The 17,025-nt window shown below is 27.4% G+C and overlaps 1 protein-coding gene across 2 annotated transcripts; it reads left to right on the top strand.

Annotated features, from left to right (window-relative positions):
• Positions 1-8,777: 8,777 nt before the first annotated feature.
• LOC111295528 (mitochondrial import receptor subunit TOM7-1-like) lies at positions 8,778-10,350 on the top strand. Of its 2 annotated transcripts, none has more exons than XM_089743427.1 (2): positions 8,778-8,896; positions 9,853-10,350. In XM_089743427.1, the coding sequence occupies exon 2, from the start codon at positions 9,905-9,907 to the stop codon at positions 10,121-10,123; it is 219 nt and encodes a 72-aa protein (XP_089599553.1). In that variant the 5' UTR covers positions 8,778-8,896; positions 9,853-9,904; the 3' UTR covers positions 10,124-10,350. The 2 variants fall into 2 exon arrangements, with proteins under 2 accessions (XP_089599553.1, XP_022744791.1); XM_022889056.2 differs by having other exon boundaries at positions 8,807-8,942.
• The last annotated feature ends 6,675 nt before the right edge of the window (positions 10,351-17,025 follow it).

Below are 17,025 nucleotides of genomic sequence, written 5' to 3'. Positions count from 1 at the left end.
TAATTTGAAAGAAATTTTCAACACCTTACAAAAGTTTAATATAAAACTTAACTTAAATAAATATTTCTTTAGAGTCACCTCAAGTAAATTCTTGATAACTCTTCATTTAGAGAGTTATCACAGTGCTTTAATACTTAGTTTTACTTACTCTTTAGAAATTTTTATGGAAATACCTTCATAATTTGGTGCAGTCCCTTCATGTGTAAGTAATTGGACAAGATGAAAAAGTTTAGAGGCAATTAAAGCATAATTGAGTATAAGAAATAAAGAAACAATCAATTGCCCTTCATGGCAATCTACTGCCACCTCATTAGAATAAGATATTTTAATTATTTTCTTGATTTTTTTATATAGCAGGCATACTAACTTAAGAAACAATCGATTGCTTATGCATAGCAATCAACTACTCTAGTGCATTTTATGAAAATATGATTTGCATGGCATTCAGACTTGAAAGACAACTAATTACCTTCACATAGTAGTCGATTGCCTCTACTAGCAACACATTAAAACAACCTTAAATGTGGTTGTTTCAAAATGAAAGTTAACCACTCTTAGACTTGCAATTTTATTAATAAGTTGACACTTCAAAATACTATTTCTTGTTCTTCTTCTATTGCTATTGATTTGTGATTATATTCTTAATTTCTAAAGTATACCATAGTAAGGAATTAGAAGGAGTACATGCAAAATGGATGCTAGTCGAACCTAGAGTGATGCATGAGTTAATTAAGAGTTAAAATCTATTTGAATTCTATACCATAAGAAAGCCATGAAAGGTTGAAAAGCTATCAAGCCAAGCTCATAAAGTGTCCGAGCCAAGAGCTCATTGATGTTGCTTAAGTGTGCTTTTTTTAGTGCATAAAACAACTTGCAAGAGTGTTGAGCTAATTTAGAAACCTTGAAGCTGAGTTTCAGAGCTTAAATGAGATGCAAAATGAGTCATCAAGCCATTTATAAGTGCACATGCAATGGAGAATACATGACACATGGAAAGAGGGACCAATGACATAAAAAGATAAAATTAGACCATAATGAAAGTGATAGCATTACCACTTCTTGACTACTATATTTCATGGTTTTTGAAAGTAATTTAGGCTAAAATATTAGATATGATATAGATGTTTGCTTGCCTCATTAAAGGAAATTCATTGGTTTAACTAGGAAAACTCATTTAGGCTATAAAAAAGAAAATAGGTTGCATGATATCCAAGTCAGCTTGCATGCTGCCAAACTTAATACTAGCCATGATGTTCACCTTTGTCACACCTAAAATTTTCTTATTTGAAGGGTTTATAAGGCTATCAACATATCCATTAGGTGGCAGCATCAAATTCTCCTATTAGTCCATCGGTACAAGCTCACATAAATGTTGTATTATAGTGAAAAACAGCTAAAAACAATCACAATTTTGGATGGGGCCATACTTTTTCAATTTGAAGTTGAGATTTTAAGGGTTGAGTTGGCTTTTTGCTGCCCTTTGATTGGTTTTAAAATACCTAAAATCATTCTATAAACAGTACTTTAAGTGTAAAGAATAAGAAATCCTCTTTTTACATTTTTTCTTTTCTAGTCTCCATCATGTTATTAACAAGCAACATACCTGCTAACCTTGTTGATGGCCCTTTAGGCTCCATTTTTACATTATTTTCTTGTAGTTACATAGCTTTTACTTACCTTCTTTTACCTTATTTGTACTAGCACCTAAATTTATATTTTAAGCTTTGTTTCCTTTAAATTTCAATTAATAACAGTTTTTCTTTACTCTATTTTCAGCTTCATTTTAAATTTTTATTTTACTTTCCATTCCTTATGTTTATGTTAGTTTTAAGCAAGATAAGGATATTACATTAATGCTACTAGTATGAGAAATCATCTATATGAGGTTTCATGTAACTTGATTCTTTTTTTTTTTTAATTTTCAAGTTATTTAGTTTATACTTGCTATCATTTTCAATTTTGTTTCATCTTGCTATTTTGATTTATTGAGCTTGATTTTCCTAGTTTATTTGCTTGCTATTTTATCTTATTTTGATGTCTTGTTATTAGTTTTAAATGTTCTTTACATGCCATTTAATTTTTGTAAGTAGGTCCATAATATTAGCTTATTTACTCTTAATTTTTTAAATCTGATCTTAATCCTATTTATCTATTTCCAACCTTTATTCCATGCATTTTTAAGTTTCATTTTACTTTTAAAATGATGTTAGATTAAGGTCAAGTAAGCATGCTTTAGGTAAGGATCATATAGCTTCTTAAGTGTTTATGTTTTGCTAATTTACATTTTTATTTTAGTGGCTATTTAGAGTATGTCTAAATTCTAATTTTAAATTTCTTGATGCTAGATTTCAAACATTATTTGCATTTTAAATAGTATTAGTTAATGTTCTACATGTTAGCTTAATGTTTAAGCTCATTTTCATATAGTTTACTAAACGTTTGCCTTTTTGCTTCTTGGTCATTTAGCTAGGTTTACTTACTGTATTTTTTTGCTATTTTAGGTTTGATTTTTAGCCCCTATTTACTACTGTGTTCATTTTGTTTGTTACCTTTTACTTACAATGCAAAATAGGCTTAGGTGTTCTTTAATTTTCTTTTTTGCCAATCTTTAATTTTCTTTTTTTGCCAATTTATTTTTTATGCATTTTAATTTATTGTCTTTAAATTTATTTTGGTAGAAAAATGTTTAATCTTTTGTTTTTTTTTATCATTTTTATTAGGTAGTAATTACATTCATCTTAGTAATTTTGTACATACATGTTAGTAACAATGTAGAGTATTAAGATCTAGTAACTTAAATTATAGAATTATCAATTATGGTAATCCTTAAGCCACTATAAGTTTTTGTTCTTGAGCTTTTTTAAGTCAATTAATTTTTTACAAAAGGTAATGACCTGCCTTGCCAACTTAAGGTTTAGATTAAAATAGGTCATGGCCAAATTTCCTGTAATGTTTCATGGGTTAGAGATATCCTCATTAAAGAGGGTGATGGCTTCTTTAGACATATGAAAGTGTCTGATGGGGCTCTCTGAAGGATGAGATAGAGCTTTTTTTAAGGTAAGGTTTATTTGGTTATAGTTGTTTGAGAGCATACTGGTAGTATTATATTAATTGCCGTTAGGAATGTATTTAGGCATTTAAGCTATATCTATGCCAACAAGGTCTGGCAAAGTTTAATAGGTGGTTGTTGAAAGTTTATTGCTAATAGGGGCATTTGTGAAGGTAAAAGTGTTACTTCCACAATCGAGATTGCATAGGATATATTTTAGGGACCAACAACATTTACTAAATGGAGAATTATGCTTGCTATGTTAAGGATATAAGGTTGGTGCATGTGGTAATAAATGAGTGGAAGCTAGGTTTGAAGTTTCAACAGTAGCATGTACGAAGAAAAGAGGTATAAATAACATCAGAAGTAAAAACTCCTAACAAACATTGGAAATAGTTAACGAGATGAGTTGTCTAAATGTTCAATGACATGGGCTATTGATATAAGGGGAAGCACTATCATAACTTAGTGTCCGGAGAGTAAGTTAAGTGATTGAAAATATGTAAAAGATGACAATATAAGTAATATAACAGTAGTATTAGAAGCAGTTGTAGGTTGAAAAAATGCTTGCATGGTGGGAATTATAATTTTAAAGGAATAAAATAGAGATATGACTGTTGTTTCCTACACACGACACTAATTGTTGAGGGTATTTGGGTAATGGTAAACTAGCCTTAGCTGGATGGTGAGACAGAAGGGATTTGGACCTATTGCAAGGAAAAAATGCTCAAGGGACACCAGAGTTTAGTCTTCATGGTACATTCTGACGTTCAAGTTAGCAAGGCGTAAGAGGATGATGTTAAGGTAAGAGATCAAAGTTATAAAGAGTAATGGAGGAAGCTTAGTGAAATAAGTTCAAAATCGTATACCTAAGTCTTCTTTTTACATTATATATGTGATATATTTGATGATGTGATGTGAGCAGTTGACAGTTGATGAGAAGCCAGTACGGAGCTCAAGAATTTCACATAGGTTATGAGTTGTTGGCATTTAATAATCTTAGACTAGTTGTTTATAGTGAGATGATCGTTGATGAGGCATTAATAGAAGTAGTGAGGTCAGCTATCTTTGGTAGGCTATTGGTTTGTGTAGGCAAGTGAGGCAATTCAAGTAGGTGACATGGCGATTAAATGTGTGCTAATTTGGCATGTATGGCAATCAATCATGTTGACTTGACAATCAAGTGTAACAACATTTATTTAGAGATTTCAATTAGTTAAATTCAAATTTTATGTTAAATTTGAAAAAGTCAAAACTTAGTTGAGATTATTATTTTATTTTTGTATTTTTTTAACTTAAATTAAGTTTGATATATCATAATTTGTATTAGGCACTATTATTTCATTAAAAAATATGGTACTTATATTTCTAAAAACAATGGTTGTTATATATTATTGTGTAAATTAACTAGTAAGATTTAGAAAAGAAAATTATAATTATTAATATTAAATAAAAATACATTACATATAATTTTTTTGTTAACAATTTAATTAAAATGATTATTATGAAAAAATATTAATAACGAGATGGTGAGGGGTGGGTACGTATGTTAGCAACTTCTATTAAGGCAAAGGCAGAGCTTAAATATCCAAGGTAAAATATTAAAGATAAAACACATATATATGATTTCATCATTTAAAAAATTTCTCTACATCTGTATTTATATATATATATATAGATGTAGATATAGATTATATAGATAAATATAAATATATAGATAATGTTTAATTTATCTTTTAAAGTGTCTTTTGAATGGAGTTGGGTCAAGTTGAATTATACTTGAGCCCATATAAAGCCATAAAAAAAATACTTATAATATATAAAGCCATAAAAAAAATACTTATAATATATAAATCTTGACATATTGATATATATATTGTTATCTTTATCTCCTTTAAATAAATTTGTGAACGGTACGTGAGTTTCACCACAATGTTTATCTTAGTGTTGAGATTCATGGTTTAATTAGGACTCACCAATCGATTTATTTATATTTTAGGACTTGATGTTGGTTTGAAGGTCAAAACCAAATCTTAATCAAAGAACTTGGTTTAGAGATAGTAAAAGGATATTGAAGGAATTAAAGCTCTAAAATATGTTTGGGATAAACCATGCCTTTATTTATCCACTTTAAACCAACACCTTAATTGGCTTATAGATTAAAAAGCATGCCTCTCTCTTTGTTCTTGGTAACAAGCAATTTGTATGAATAATTCATATGTTTCAAGTTGTCACACATGTATATAAAAAGATACATATGGCCAACCCAGATGGTTTATCCATATTAATGATGCAAACATTATGTATTGTCAAAGAATTGTATTAGATAAAATAGTTCATACTATATTATAAAAGTAAAGAAGTTAACCAAACAAACTTGAAATGCAACCTAGTTTTTATAACATATTACAATCACATTTTATAAAGGATGCCTCAAGGGTATATTTAACACAATCCATTGTTCATACCTAAAGTAAATAACATGGTAGTGAATAACATACTAAGCATGGATTTACATAGAAAATATCCACTGCATTTTGATAATAAAATAAAACCTTAATTTTAACTATATAACATATCAACATGCATTCCTAATACTAAATGATGGAGATGATCGATGAAATGTCACATACTTATAAATTAGTAAGAGAGATCTAAAATGCCTAAGTTTTAAGAAGGATACCTAAGTAGATTTCCTTGTATAAGATTTGGGACATTTCAAAGTAGCATGGTGGAATAAATAGACCAATAGTAGCAATTTGTACTATGGGCTGATCGATAACATTGAGTAGTGATTTATAACGAGGGTAACAACGGACCAATTGGTTGGTAGGAATGTTGACTGGTTGAAAACAACAACTCTTGGCTTCTAGACTAATCAATTAGATGATATGTAAATTAATTATCACGGATCAATTTGATTGTTGAGCTTAGTTTAAGGACGAGATGGAATTTCAAACTTTTAGTGTCTATTTGGATGAGGTATTTAGAGGAAGAATTTCATTTCAATAAAGGCTTTTAAAGGTCTAAAAACAAATTTACTTATTGAAGTAAAATAAGAGAAAATTTCAAAATTTTTGTAGAATTTCAAAAGGGAATTTAAGCTTGAAATTCTACCTAAATAAGTGGTTTTTCAAAATTATTTCAAATTCTCTCTTTTTACTAAACATAACCCAACATAAAATACAAAATTCAAAAATTAAATATCATTTTATTATACTTTATTATATATTTTTATTTTTATATTGTTAATAATATCTATATATTTTTACAAATCTAATGATACCCTTATTGCATATTTTATTTATACATATATATTTTATCTCTAATATCATTATTCTTCTTTTATAATTATTTTTTTCTCATTAAACTCTAATAGACTAAATTTCTTTTCAAGAAATATTTATCCAAAAAAATAATCAAAAATGTTAATATTCTAAAATGATGTATTTTAAATGTCTTCATTTTGAATTTCTTCAATATTTCAAAAATTTTCATCCAAATGCATTCTTAAAAATTTGATAAGTGGTTTAGAAGAAATTTATGGATATTTTGGGCTATTGATGGAAGGGTTTGGGGGTTAGAAGGTGTTTGCGTAGTGTTTGAATAGAAATGGGTCATTTAGAGTGTTGTGAACGAATGATAATGCTGAAGGCCAAAAAACAACTTTAGGTTATTTGATAGATGATATAGTCTTGATGTCATGGGGTTGCAGTGGTTGATAGGCTCTGATTTGGTGTCTAAAATATGAGTGGTGTACTAAAAGGGTGAGGAAAGGGCCTAGTGTTTGAGTGAAAATAATTGGTGAAATAAAGGCAAAAGAGATTCAAGTAGCCTAATACCGATTGGCTAAAAAGTGTGTTGATTAGCTAAGGGTTATATTTCGAGTTTTTAATGGTTTTCAATCTAGTGTTTAAGTGAAAATAATTGATGAAATAAAGGCAAAAAAGATTCAAATAGCCTAATATTGATAGGTTAAAATGTGTGTTGATCAACTAAGGGTTGTGTTTCGGGTTTTTAATGGTATCAATAGATCATCAGGCAACGATTTAAGACATATTGGAGATTTAGACCAAGGCTTTGGGTACTCTGATGGTTATGGACAGCTAAAATAAGTTTGTTTAGAAGTTGAAAATGGAGAAATGAAAAGATTTTCTCTGGGTATTAGAAAGGATGTTTTAGGAAAGCTTGGAAAAGAGTTTCTCAAATAGGGAGAAGAGAATATAGCTTGAGGTGTGTTGAATGAGAGAATGAAATGGGCTATTTATAGCTAGTCGTGAGCATTTTGGGAATAGTCAGATGATTATATCCCGTATGGTAAACCTCTAAGATAATTATCCTAAGATGTATTTGGGAGATAATTCATCAAAACTCTCACTTGGATAATTATTTAACATGTGACAACTAATTGGCAAAAAGTATTGCCAATTGACTTGAGTCTTTTTTTCCTATTTGAAAGGTCTCAAATTCCGTCCAAGTTTATGTCTATCTTAAATTAAACTTTACTTACAAGTAGTTGGCTCAATTGATTAAGACTCATTTTCCTCGACGAAAAGGTTTTAGGTTTGAGTCCTGTCAATAACCGTTTGTTAGGGTCATTTTAAATGCACGACTTGTAACTACTTGTTTTAGGCTGTCGGATACAATATATCTTATCCTGACCTAAGGAATTGAGCAACTTATCTACCTTAAATTTTTCTTACCAAAAAAAATCTTAAATTAAACTTTTTCCAACCAATCAATAGATAGTTGTACTGATCGGTGGTCTCTTTTTGAGCCCATTGGTCCAAATCCAACCGTTATTGAGGTTAGATGAGCCTATAGATTGACAAATATGATAGCTAATCAACGATAGATCATTTCTTGCTTAATTTTATTCCAATTATTTGTTGATCTGTGAGTAAATTTTGTGCTTACAAAACTAAATAACATTTTTTATGACTATAAAAATAGAAACAAAAAAAAAAAAAAATGATGGACAATGTGCACTTATAAGCAAGTAATGCCTAACATTCATCGTAATCCAACATTACCAACAACAAACATAAAAATGTACAAAAGGATAATCATAATAACATGTATAATTTATTAAAATTACATATTAAGGTCCACTTATTATAACATATTGATTTAAATATATTAATATAATGAACAATAAAATGTTTAAAACAAATTATTTATTAAATAATAATTTGTAATCTTAAACAAGTTTAACTTAGGGTGTGTTTAATAAACCATTAAAAAATTTCAAATCATTGAAAATTAAAATTTTCAAAGGTTTTATATTTTCAATGTGTTTGATAAATTATTTTCAAAAATTATTTAATTGAAGATTTTCAATGAAAAAGTGTTGAAAATGCTAAGTAGCTTTTAATTATTTAATGCATTAAGTTAATTTTATTTAAAGAAAAAAATGCTAGTTAAGTGCATCACAATTTTTTCTTTTAACAATTTATTCTTTTCTTTGTAATTTTTCCCAATTACAAATAATTATAAATTTATATGTCATTTTTAATAAAGATCAATAAAAATTTTATTTAAAATTTAATTTTCAACAACATACCAAACAATTTTATATTATAAATTCAATACTTAAATTTTTCAAAACCAAAATTTTAGTACTTAATTTCAATATTGAATTTATTCAATTTACCACAGCATAGTCAATCATGTTACCCACAATTATAATCCGTTTTATCCCCTTGAATATAACAATACGCATGGTACTTTTCAAGTGATTTGTAGTTCACTTGAGGATAATAAAGTAATTATGCAACCAAACCCTAATAAAACCTTCTTATTCGTCTCACCCACCGCTTCCCTAACGACTCTACTTCTTCGTTAGAGGTAAGATTTTAGTAGAGTTTTTCAGTTGAATTCTTCAGTGTTAGAGGTAAGCTTTGAACACGTCTGAGTTTAGTACTCCATATTATCATCTGAGATTAGTAGTTCATGTCCTTTTTAAGGATTGAGATTAGCCGTTGGTTTTAAGGATTGGGATGTTCCAATTTTTTGATGCTATAGTACTCTATATTATCATCTGAGATTAGTAGTTTATGTCCTTTTTGCTAACATGCAATTGCTTCAAGTGTTGTTGTCTCTCTGGAAACTAATCTTATTTTAGATGAAATCAGCTATGAATTAAAGTTGTAAATAACAAACTGCGAATCTGGTAAAGTCATTTGGTAGAGGCTATGAATTGGGTATTTACATCTTTTTGTTTTTTGGTTTTGTTGGATTTTGACAATGGGCCTGATATAAAATTTATCGGTTATTCACTCTCCGGGAGTCTGAATATTATTTGAAATTTTGGATGCTTCAGGTTGATCTAAAACTTATTGTTTGATGTTCCTTTTCAGGTTTTTATGGTGAAACTTGCTTATTGTTATAATGAGTGAACTTCAATTTCAATTTTTGTTTGAAATAACTTTCACTTAATTATCGAGTATTTAATGGGTTTTGGGTATTTTTCTATCTATTACCGGAAGGGTTTGTTAGCAAAATAAAATATGACATGAAGTATTTATTAGGTTGGGGTAGGCAACCTCAAAAAAAGTAGTCAGTGCCTTACCCGCTGCCATTCCTCACTGATACTAAGAAAACGTGTGCTGACTTTTGAATAATTGGTTTTAAACAAGTCTGAGTAGAATAGATGGAGAATAACTTTACAAGAAGTACCTAATAATTGGTTTTCTTGTTTGTCAAAAGTTTTAGATAATATTTACTTTTTCCACAGCATTTGTGTACTGAAAAGTTTCTAAAATTATTGAACTAATTGCTTGTTTCTTTGTATAATGTAATAGGTTTATCCTAACAAATCTGAAAACAGCTGAGGAAAAACAAACAAATTTTTTTATGGCAACTAAGGTTTCACTAAAGAGCAAGGGCAAAGGAGGGAAGGGATCTAAAGGCTCTGATGAGAAATCAACTGTGCAGTGCTTGAAAGAGTGGAGCACATGGGCTGTGAAGAAGGCCAAAGTGGTAACTCACTATGGCTTCATTCCTCTGGTGATCATCATCGGCATGAACTCTGATCCAAAGCCCCAACTTTATCAACTCCTAAGCCCAGTCTAATTCAGTTGGTTCTTTTGTAACAACCCAGATCTTATTTTCGCACTTTATGTAAGGGATTGGTGCCTATCTGTCGAAACTACAAGGTATCATGCTTAGAGGCATTGTGTTTTATATGATGTTCACTTTGTTTTATTTTTATAAGCCTATGGATTAATAATTATGAACGGTTCATTTGAGGAAATTTTGAATCTTATTTTTATCCCAAGGATTGAGATGGAGTTATTCAATTTGATTCCTTTACTCATGTTCAGCTTCATGACATTATGCATGCAAATGTGCATAACTTAAATAGTTAATCAAAGCTTAAGATGAGATGGTGTCTTCTTTTTTCTTTTGGTGTTTGCAATTTTAGGGATAAGTCTTTTTTTACTTCTTTGTACTGTCATATATTAGTCAAATTGCTCTATTTGGTCCTATAATTTTTGTAAGCTTTATTTTATTAGTCTGATTTCTTATATGAAATGATATGGCATAGGCGTCCTTTTTTTTATTTTGAGAAAAAGCCACTTGAATACTACATTGATTTTCTTATCTTTTTTTAGATTATTCTCTTGAGACGCATCAACTTTTATTGTGTTTGTTTCATTTAGTTGTTGTCTTATTCTCTAAAATATAGTGTAGTTGGCATAAGATCTCTCTCTGTGTATGTGTTGTTTCATATTGTGCTTTTATCCTGGGCTTCGACTCTTGGTTCATAGATAAGGTGAGGGAAAGTAGAACTTCAACTTTAGACCATGGCACTCCATTTCAGGGTAACGACCACTAGCCAAATTTGATTATTCTTGTTAGACGGTAAGATGTTATAAGATGCATTAATGAAATCTTTAGCAAATAAACTTTAGACTAATGTCCTTTTTTAATGTGATCCATCTTAGATTTACCATTTAGATTCATGATCCTTGTTTTCTTCTTCTCTTCTAGGTAGATCTGAAAATTCCTATTTTCATGTCTGTCGATTTTGTGTTTAATGCATGTAAAACATGAAAATTATTGTCACAATTCGTGTTGATACATCAAACACTAATTACATTTTTTGTTCTTATAAACCCTTATTCGAATTTTGCTAAAATTTTAAATAGTGTTGCTTCTTTTTTTTTTTTCCATATTGTTTTCATTTTGTATCACCATATCTAGTTTAAATTTGTCAAATCTACTTGTAGTTTTTCCTCAACTTCAGCTTCTTCCCTTGGATTATTTTCTTGTTCTTCCGGAATTGGGTTCCATTTTATTGTTTGTTACAATCTTGTTTTATTTTCATCATGAATTGTTTATAAGGTCATCTTGGAAAAGATGAAATTTTCTTTACCTTGATGGTATCGTATTGTGGATTTGTTTTAACAGATTTACAAACAGCGTAAGCATTAAGCAAGATGAGGATGTTCCTACGAATATCTTATTATGATGCTTGGTTATAATTGTGAAGTGAAACTGGTTTTTCTCTTTGTAAGTGATTGATCTTAAATTACTGGGTTATAAAATCATTGCTTTGGGGATTGATTTGATTACCAAACTAAAAGATGGAAAATTGTATCACCGTAGGAAAGTCATTTTTAATATTATTTTTTTGACTAATTTATCTTAAAAAAATAATTAGCATTATCCTAAGAAATTAGTCACTAAAAATTGTAAAAATTTGATTTTTTAATCACTTATTCTAAAATAAGTTTTATGTTATAAATTTATATTGATTTGAAAAAGATAATGAATCTATTTAATAATTTTCAAAAAATTATTTTTATCAAAATTTATTAATATTTTATAAATTTTTAAAAAATAATATTTAATTATTTTATAAATTGTTGATTCAATAAATATTAAATATTCTTTAAAAATATTTTGTATTATATAATTTATTTTTTCATATAATACTAAAAAAGTGATTTAAAAATATTAGTGATTTATAATATTGTATCAAATATAATAATTTAATATTATTGATAATCAAATCACTTTGATTATTTGATCACTATAATAATTAAATTATCATGATAATTTTGAAAATTATATCAAGTGTTATCTGTACTCGTTTCGATTTAAAAGCTCCCTTGGTGCGGCGTGATGGAGTAATCGCTTCGTAGACATGTTTGGATAACCGAAGATAGCGCTGTGTAAACATTCTGAGCATGTTGCATCTTAAGGCTTCATTTGGATATAAACACAGGCTCTGTACTGTGACATTTGGTTATTTGTTGGGCTAAATGCACCACAAAAAGATGTTTGGTAAACATGCCAATTGTACGATGAACATTTTAATCGCACCATTTCCTTCGATCGACACTGGAGCATAACATATCCAGTGACTCACCGTGATGCTCATGGATAATGTTGCACTCATTGTTTACATTTTACTTCTTATTTTGCCCTTGCTTTTATTCTTACATGACTAATATTCTTATTACATCTAAAATTTACATTTCATTTTTGTTCCTTTTTTTTTTTACTTTGATTATATATATATATATATATAATTAATTAATAATTTCTAATTATTTATTAATTTTACAAATATTAAATATATAATATAAGTTCATTTATACACAAATTTTAATTTAATATATTTAATAGTTATTTTTTGTTTTTATTATAATTACCTGTGTTTGTATTAAAATATATATATATCTTATTATTGATTTAATTTTATTATTATAATACTCAATTTTATTATTACAATAATTAATTTTACGGTCACCGATATTTTTAACTTTATAGAAACTAATTTAACCGTTCATTTAAATAAATCTTAAGCTAAAGATTGTACCATTATGGGTCAAGTGAAGACAATCACGGCGCATTTTCTATTATTATCCTTTTTTTTATTTTTTTCAACAATTTTTTTCTTTTTTTTTAAAATTTTTTACTTAAATTTTTAAATGATTTATTTTGTAAAATTAAATATTTAATTTTTATTAATAAAATTGTTATTTTTCATAGAAAATAGTTTAATAATTTCTTTAATAATTTATTAATTTTATAAATATCAAATAATTTAAATTTTTTATATATAATTTTTAATTTAATGTCTTTAATAATTATTTTTTCTTTTCACTGCAATTCATCACATCATCATTACTTTTACATTTAAACATATATTTTATCTTTGATTTAATTTTAATCTCACAGTTATAGTAAGAAATTTAATTATTATAATAATTAATTTCACATCTATCATTAATTTTAGTTTCATCAGTGTTAATATCAACGTCTATCCAAATAGATCTTTAGACTACCAAGCTTGTTATGTTTTTTATATTATACCTTTTTTTTTAGTAGATCTGATAATTCGTGTATTTATATCGTGTAATACAAATAATTCGTATATTCATATTGTGTTTTATATAAAAATTACATGTTATAAATCATGTACACACAAAAAATATAAAATATAATTTTTTATTTTTGTTAAATACATATATAATTTTTGTTAAAATTTTAAATCATATTATATTCATGTATTTTTTTCATATTATTTTTGTGTCATATTCTAAATTATTGAATCTAATTTTGGGTAAAAGGTTTAAAAATTGATTGTTTACTCTGGTTATTTCTGTCACTCATTTATACTAATAACTAAATCCTCCATCGAGTTGGTGTCATGTCATAAGGTGATATTATTAATTAAATGTTAATTCATACAGTAAAAAGTATATATACATATTAATAAAATTATAATTAAAAATTAGTTTTTTTAAGTAGAATGAGAAAATGAATTTTGAAACTGATTTTTATTTACTTTTTTTTTTTTGTTTTTGCATGATATTCATTTATTTATTTCTTTTTTATATTTTGAGATAATTGTAATTTTTTATTTTTAAACTTTTATCCAAATAATTAAAATTTTAATTTGTGGATTTTGATTTTACCATTTTAAGTTTTCAGTTTTCCAAGAGGTATATGGACATTTAGGTGGAAAAGTGAGTAAATGGTAAAAGGAAAGGACAAAAAGTCGCTCAGCAACAATAGTAGATTTAGATTTTATTTTTTTTTTTGAGTTGTTCAAGTTTCTCATGAGAAAGAAGGGCTTTTTCTTTCTTTTTCTTTTTTTTTTTTTTTTAATTTTAAACTATAGAATTGCAAGGGAGGTTGAGAAGATCAATTAGGTGCTTCTCGGATGAAATTTGACACCAGTTAGGCTCAAACGATGATGGCGGATGATTATCGATAATGATCCTAATGATTGAAAATTGGATATTTGCAACCACAAAGGAAAGGGTTAAGGGAGAAAAGATTTAAAAAAAATGATGAAAATGATGTTTTTTGTTTAAATATTAGGTAGAAACGATATTGTTTTGGGAGTAAGAAAAAGAAATTTTGATTTATTATCTTTATAATTTATTTAGGATTTGATTATTTTAGAGTTAAATATTTTAATTGATTGTGAAATCGAGTTTGGATTTTATTCCTAATTGTGAATCGACATGAATGAAAATGCAAAAATGGATAATTGGTAGTAAAATAAAAAATCACAAAAATTATATTAATTATTTATTAATAATTTATATTATAGTAAGATCCTCAAATTATCAAAAAAATCTATAAATTGAACGTAGACAAAAAAAAATCAAGAAAATTAAAAGAAAAAGTCAAAAAGTAAGAAAAGTATTAATAAATAAAAAATAGATATACTAATCTATATCAATGTTAACATGATATTTTAAGTTATGAAAGCATAATAATTGTACCACAAAATTAAGCATATATAAGTTAATCAAATCTCATTGACTTTTTTTATGATTAGTTGGTCATGACTCATTTATAAATGGCAACTATCATTTATGAATATAAAATTAATTAATTAGAGAATTATTGACAAATTTAAAAGGGTTGATTCATCTTATCCAAATTAAATAAGGATTATAACTTTTAGAATTAACTTCAAATATATACGATGTGAACCAAAATTAAAGTATCTCTTAAGATTTAGAATGTGACACTTAACTATCTTATGATTGTTTTATTATTTTTTTACCCAAAACTATTACTTTTTTCTTTTTTTTTTTTGTAATTTTTTCCTTCTTTTTCATCTAAATTCATAGTCTTACTTTAAAAAATGCATACTGTCTCTCTAAAACTAAATCAATTCTCTCTCTAAGCTCAGACTAATTCATAAACAACAATCTTCAAACTATCAAAATCTTTACATCACCACCACCATTACAAGTTCACATCACTACCAGACTTTATCCTTAACTCATTCAATGCATTTTCAAAACTTGGCATACCTTCATCGTCACAATCGCTATCAGCCACCACCAATCACCATCGTCAATCATCCACCAATTCTAATGTCTGCCCAAAAGTTATTTCTAAAAACGGTTTGATCTCCTCAATTTTCAGCCAAATGGGTTTTTAAATTTCTGATTATGTCTGCCTATGAAGTTGTTTGCCTAAACAAAATATGTTTGCTTTGGTTGCTAGGCAGTTTTACGCTTTGGTTACTAGAGGAATATGGATTTCATGGCTGGGTAGAGTTTGGAAATTGAGTCTGTGTTTTGGTTGGACAATAATGGTGATTAGATTTTGGATGTAGAGGCTTAGTAAAGACATATGTTGTTGATTCCTATGTAATTTAGGTCGAATTAGTGGTGGCATTAAGCAACTAGGGCAATGGTTATGGGTGGTTAAGACAGAGAGTATGAATTTTTAGAGAGAGATAAAGAATTTTTAGAGAGAGAAAGTATGAATATTTAGAGAAAGAGTATGAATTCAATTAAGTTTGATAGTAATGTGAACTTGTAATTGTGGTGGTGGTGTGAAGATTTTGGTGATTTGAAGATTGCTATTTATGGGTTTGTTTAAGTTTAAGGAGAGAATTGGTTTGATTTTATAAAAAAAAAATTTTAGAGAGAGAGTATGAATATTTAGAAAGAGAATATGATTCAGATGAAAAAAAAAAGAAAATAAATTAAAAAACTTAAAAAAATGAAAAAAGTAATAGATTCGGGTAAAAGAATAATATAACAAATCATAAGGTAGTTAAATGTCATGTTCTAAACCTCAAGGGATACTTTCATTTCGGCCTTAACCACTCGATATATTTTTGAAGTTAACCCTAATTTTTATATTTATTGTCTACATGTTAAGATCTAATGGATCACAAACACAAGAAGTGTGGCTTATAAAACATTAAAATAGGTAAAATTAAACTAGACTTAATTTAAAAAAAATTAAGAACTTTAAAGATTAAATTATATAAATTAAAAGTCTTAGGAAAATAGTAAAAAAAAACAAAACCTCTTTGGAATAAGCTTAGATTGACAGCTTTTCTATTTAAAGAAGGCCTGGACACCTTTCTTATTATACAAATTATTCATCTTAATGTGTTGAAAAACCCTAAGAAAATTAAAAGAAGCAAACAAATACTATTAGCTTAGTATTCAAGCAAAATTCTTCTCATCTTTCAACATCTTATCTTTCAGAAAGGCTCTTTCACTCTTTATTTATGTGGATTTTCATTAGAGGTTAGGCACTTAGATAGTTAAAGAATTACGACAATCTAACATAATGATTTTGGAAGATTAATTTGTGCCTGGCACAAGTTAAGAATCAAAGTAAATAATTTTTTGTTTTATACTATGTTATCAACATGTGGTCCTTTATTTCAGGAATTGAAAAATTTTAGATGCCACTGTGTTTACATGTTAAATGCATGATCAATTTCTAACAGTAGTATCAAAGCCTCAAATGATTTGTTTAATTTAACAAACCAATTACTTGTTCTTAATATCAAAATTATTTTTATTACAATGTACCAATTGTGTTGCATGAGATTAAAAAAAAAGTAGTTTTCCAAGAATTTTTTATCTGATTCTTTAATAATATCAAATTTAATGTCTTAGCATGATTTGGATAAAGTCGGTTAGCATGTTGTTTAATGTTCTCCATCATAATGTTGCAAACAAATT

Source organism: Durio zibethinus, chromosome 14 (assembly GCF_047325235.1).
Source record: "Durio zibethinus cultivar Kanyao isolate XHJ-2024 chromosome 14, ASM4732523v1, whole genome shotgun sequence".
Lineage (NCBI taxonomy): Eukaryota > Viridiplantae > Streptophyta > Magnoliopsida > Malvales > Malvaceae > Durio > Durio zibethinus.
Note: the sequence above shows the minus strand (reverse complement) of the source record. Positions and strands in the feature narration are given on the sequence as shown.

Excerpts from the sequence above, each read along its gene's own strand:
- LOC111295528 (XM_089743427.1), top strand. The coding sequence starts at position 9,905 with ATGGCAACTAAGGTTTCACTAAAGAGCAAGGGCAAAGGAGGGAAGGGA.